Genomic DNA, 4,277 nt, shown 5'->3' with positions numbered 1-4,277 from the left:
GAACTCAGATTTGTCTGACTCAGAGCCTGAGCTGTTAGCCCTGTTCAATACCGTCAGTGCCACACTGGGCTGGTGGGTGACTTAGGTGACTGGGGGAAGGTGCTTGCTCCTCCCCTATTCCTTGCTGAGGCCTGAATCCCATGTATAAGGCCTTACAAGGAGGGGCAGTTTCACCATTATCATTCATTTTATGTTCAACCCTGTGAGGTCAGCAGAGTAGCCTTATCGTGCCCATTTTACAGATGGAAAAAATGAGGTCAGAGCTTGTGACTGTCAGAGGCAGAACTTGAACCCAGGTGTGTCTGGGTTCCTTTTCCTACCCAACAGCTTCCAAAAGACAAGGGCCAAACTTGCATGGAGCCAAGCCCAGGGCTGGGCCCACCCAGCAAAAGACATCCCAGTGGCTATGGCTTCACCTGACCTTTTCTTCCTGTCTGTCACTTCCCAGGTGCCAGCACAGGGGTGAAGGATGCTGCTCTGGGTGTTCTTCCTCGTGACCCTCACCCTCAGCAGCGGCTCCCACGGCTCCCCGCCCTCCCAGCCCCTCAGGTAAGCAGTCCTGACAACAGGGCCTGCTGTATTCCTGCCACCCCAAAGCCAGCCCTGCCAGGGTTGCTACTTAGGGGGTGCAGAATCAAGCCACCAGCTGGTCCCCAGCTATCTCCTCGGGCAGCCTCCACTACTCATCTCTGGGAGGGAGGCAGACTCTGAGCCCCAGAGAGGTCACTCAGCCCAGGTTCCAGCTCTCTCTAGGGACAGGCCACAGAAGGACCTTATAGAGATCCCGTGAGCACAGCCCTCCTGGGCCTCCCACCCTGCCTTTTGACCTCTGACTCCTTCCACTAGGATGCCGAGGTACGCAGACGCCATCTTCACCAACAGCTACCGGAAGGTGCTGGCCCAGCTGTCTGCCCGCAAGCTTCTCCAGGACATCATGAGCAGGCAGCAGGGGTGAGCTGACGTTCTCGTGACTTCTTCCCATACCCCAAGTGCATCGCGGTTTGGAGGGACCAAGTTTGGTCTCTCCCCTTGCACGGCATCTGTCATTTCTGGACTCGCCATAGCAGAAGGGCTCCAATGTCAGACCTCAGCTTACGCTTAACTAATAAATGATCACTGAGCACCCACTATGTGCTTGTCCCTGTGATGGGCTCCAACAGTGACAACACCAGTGGTAGTCACCACTTGACTGTGGCTCTGCCAGAAACAAAGACTTTACCCTGGGACATTTGCACACACCCAGCACAGTGCTGGGCACAGAGTAAGCCCTTGGTAGTGTTAGCCATTATTCTTAGTTTCTTTTTATTTTTCTTTTAGTATTTATTTATTTATTTGGCTGTGCCGGGTCTCAGTTGCAGCACACGAGATCTTTAGCTGTGGCAAGAAAACCCTTAGCTGCGGTATGTGGGAATCTTTTAGTTGCAGCATGTGGGATCTTATAGTTGCAGCATGCGGGATCTAGTTCCCTGACCAGGGATCGAACTCAGGGCCCCCTGCATTAGGAGCGCGAAGTCTTAACCACTGGACCACCAGGGAAGTCCCTATTCTTAGCTTCTTATGTGCTCTTTCCAACAACTCTACAAAGCAGGTTCTCTTACCCCCATCGTACAGAAGCTACATTAATAGCTTCTAAAGGACACACACCAAAGAGTGGCAGAGTTAGCATTCAAACAGCCTGACTCTACAGCCTGAACACTTTTTAGTTTTTTGTTTGATTTTTAAAATTTTATTAATTTATTTATTTTTGGCTGTGTTGGGTCTTCATTGCTGCGCATGGGCTTCCTCTAGTTGTGACGAGTGGGGGCTACTCTTCGTTGCGGTGCATGGGCTTCTCATTGCGGTGGCTTCTCTTGTTGCAGAGCATGGGCTCTAGGTGCGTGGGCTTCAGTAGTTGTGGCTCGCGGGCTCTGTAGCGCAGGCTCAGTAGCTGTGGCGCATGAGCTTAGTTGCTCCGCGGCATGTGGGATCTTCTCGGACCAGGACTCAAACCCATGTTCCCTGCATTGGCAGGTGGATTCTTAACCACTGTGCCACCAGGGAAGCCCCACTTTTTAGTTTTTATTTTGAAAAAATTCCAAACTTACAGAGAAGTTGCAGCAATAGTACAAAGGGCTTTCACATTCCCTTCCCTGTAGTCAACAGTTCCTAATATTTTTATTATATTTGCTTACTTTGTATCTAGACATACACACACAAACCCAAATAATAATACATATTATTATTATTTTGCTGAGCCATTTGAGAGTGGATTGCAGTCATCATGACCCTTTATCCTTAACTACTTCTGTGTGTCTCCTAGTATCTAATTAAAGGACACTCTCTTACATAATCACAGTCTAATTATCACTTAGAGTCCATATTCAAATTTCACCAGTTGTCCCCAACTAGATGTTCCTCATCCAGGACCCAATCCAGCATCACAGGTGGCATCATAGTTGTCATGTCTCTTTAGTTTCTTTCAATCTGGACCAGTTCTTCAGTCTTTTGTGACATTGCCATTTTTGATTAGTAAAGGCCAGTTCTTTATAGAATGTCCCTCATATTGGACTTGCCTGGTGCTTTCTCATGATTACATTCATGTTATGCAAAAGAAGTGATGTTACGTCCTTCTCAGTGCATCCTATCAGGAGGCATGTGATGTCAATTTGTCCCATTGGTGATGGTAACTTTGATCACTTGGTTAGCATGATGTCTGCCAGGTTTCTCCTCTGTAAAGTTAACATTTTCTCCTTTGTAATTAATAAGTCGTCTGTAGGAAGATATGTGTTTCATAGTCTATTGTCTTCACTCCTATAGATACTGTCTTCTTAAATGTCACTGAGTCTAATTCAGTTGGGTGCAAGAGTCTATGCCAGATATTGGAATAGGCAGAGGGACGCACCCTGCTCTGTTAACTTTGCCCTGGCCTTTCGCAGGCCTCTCTGAGTCCTATTCAAGTAGCAACCTCAGTTTTTTCTCTTTTTCTAATCGAATAGAGAGAGAAACCAGGAGGAAGGAGCAAAGGTACGGCTTGGCCGTCAGGTGGACAGCATGTGGGCAGACCAAAAGCAGATGGCATTGGAGAACATCCTGGTGACCCTGCTGCAGGAGCACAGGTGGGAATACGTGTGTATGTGTGTGTGTGTGCGTGCATGTGCATGTGTGCATGTGTGTGTGTGTGTGGTTAGGGACCTCAGAGGTTTCTTTCCCAGAGCGTGGGCTGGAAAAGAAAAGAAACTCGTCATCTCCAAAGGTGTGGGGCTCTACCAAGCAAACTGGGAATGGGGTCCCTCCTTCCACACATCAAGAACCGGAAGAAGGGGAGAAAATGTGCGACAGAGACTGGTCTTGTCCACTGCTGCATCTCCAGTGTGTAGCCAGAGGCCAGGCTCGGTGTCTGTGTCCAGAAATGTTACTCAACAGTTCTGGGATAGGATCCAGGAATCTAAATCATCTTAACAAGGGTCCCAGGGGACTCTGATGCTGATGTAGTAGGAGGCGTGCCCTGGATCCCTTACCAAGTTCATAAAACTGTAAAGCCAAAGGAAGACCAGCCCCTCCCAACACCCTCGGGTGGACAAGTGTGAGCAGTGCTCGTGAGAGGGAGAGACGGGAGTGACAGTCAGTTCCCCTCTACCTGACCCCCACAATCCCAGTAGGAGTCAGGGGAGATCAGGAATGAGTTTTCCCATTTTACAGAGGAGGAAAACTGAGGCAAAGAAGGGGCAGCATCTGGCCCCAAGTCAGGGACCAGGCAGGCCCAAGACCTGCCTTGCTTCCCTGGAGCGCTTCACATGAACTCCACTTCGCAGACAGTTTCCCCAAATGACACTACTGTTTGGAGAAACTGCTATATTTTAGAGCCTGACTTTGAACTGTGAGCACAAACGTGTCCCAGCACGACTCTGCCAGGCACTTCTGGACCAAACTATTAAGCAAATTCAGTTCCCAGCAGAGCTCTCCGTGTGCCCCCTCACCTTCTTCCCAGCCTAATTAAACACCAAGAGCTCAGAGATCTCACCAAGTACAGTCCTGGGGAGATGCAAGCAGCAGCAGGGTGACAGGAAGAGTGCAGGAGGGGCAGGAACCAGCCTGGGAGGCAGGATGGACACCTGAGGCCCAGGTCTGGTTCTGCAGCCAACTCTCCGCACAGAGCAAGTCAGCTTCCCAGTTCCCTCCTCTGTGAAGGGAGTGGGTTTGCTCCAATCACCGCCAAGGTCCCGAAGGCTAGAATTCTTTTAAAAAATGCCCCTAAGAATAATGCCTCCCCTGTGCCTCTCACGCTGGGATTAGGTCAT

The 4,277-nt window shown here is 49.7% G+C and overlaps 1 protein-coding gene across 1 annotated transcript; it reads left to right on the top strand.

The window, feature by feature from the left end:
• Window positions 1-469: 469 nt before the first annotated feature.
• On the top strand, window positions 470-4,040 carry GHRH (growth hormone releasing hormone; the record flags this gene model as incomplete). Its single annotated transcript, XM_082857825.1, has 4 exons — window positions 470-549; window positions 847-951; window positions 2,976-3,095; window positions 3,968-4,040. The coding sequence occupies 4 exons, from the start codon at window positions 470-472 to the stop codon at window positions 4,038-4,040; spliced, it is 378 nt and encodes a 125-aa protein (XP_082713951.1).
• Window positions 4,041-4,277: the final 237 nt, after the last annotated feature.

The sequence above is a fragment of the Leucopleurus acutus genome (assembly GCF_964270905.1).
Source record: "Leucopleurus acutus genome assembly, chromosome: 16".
Classification (NCBI taxonomy): domain Eukaryota; kingdom Metazoa; phylum Chordata; class Mammalia; order Artiodactyla; family Delphinidae; genus Leucopleurus; species Leucopleurus acutus.
Note: the sequence above shows the minus strand (reverse complement) of the source record. Positions and strands in the feature narration are given on the sequence as shown.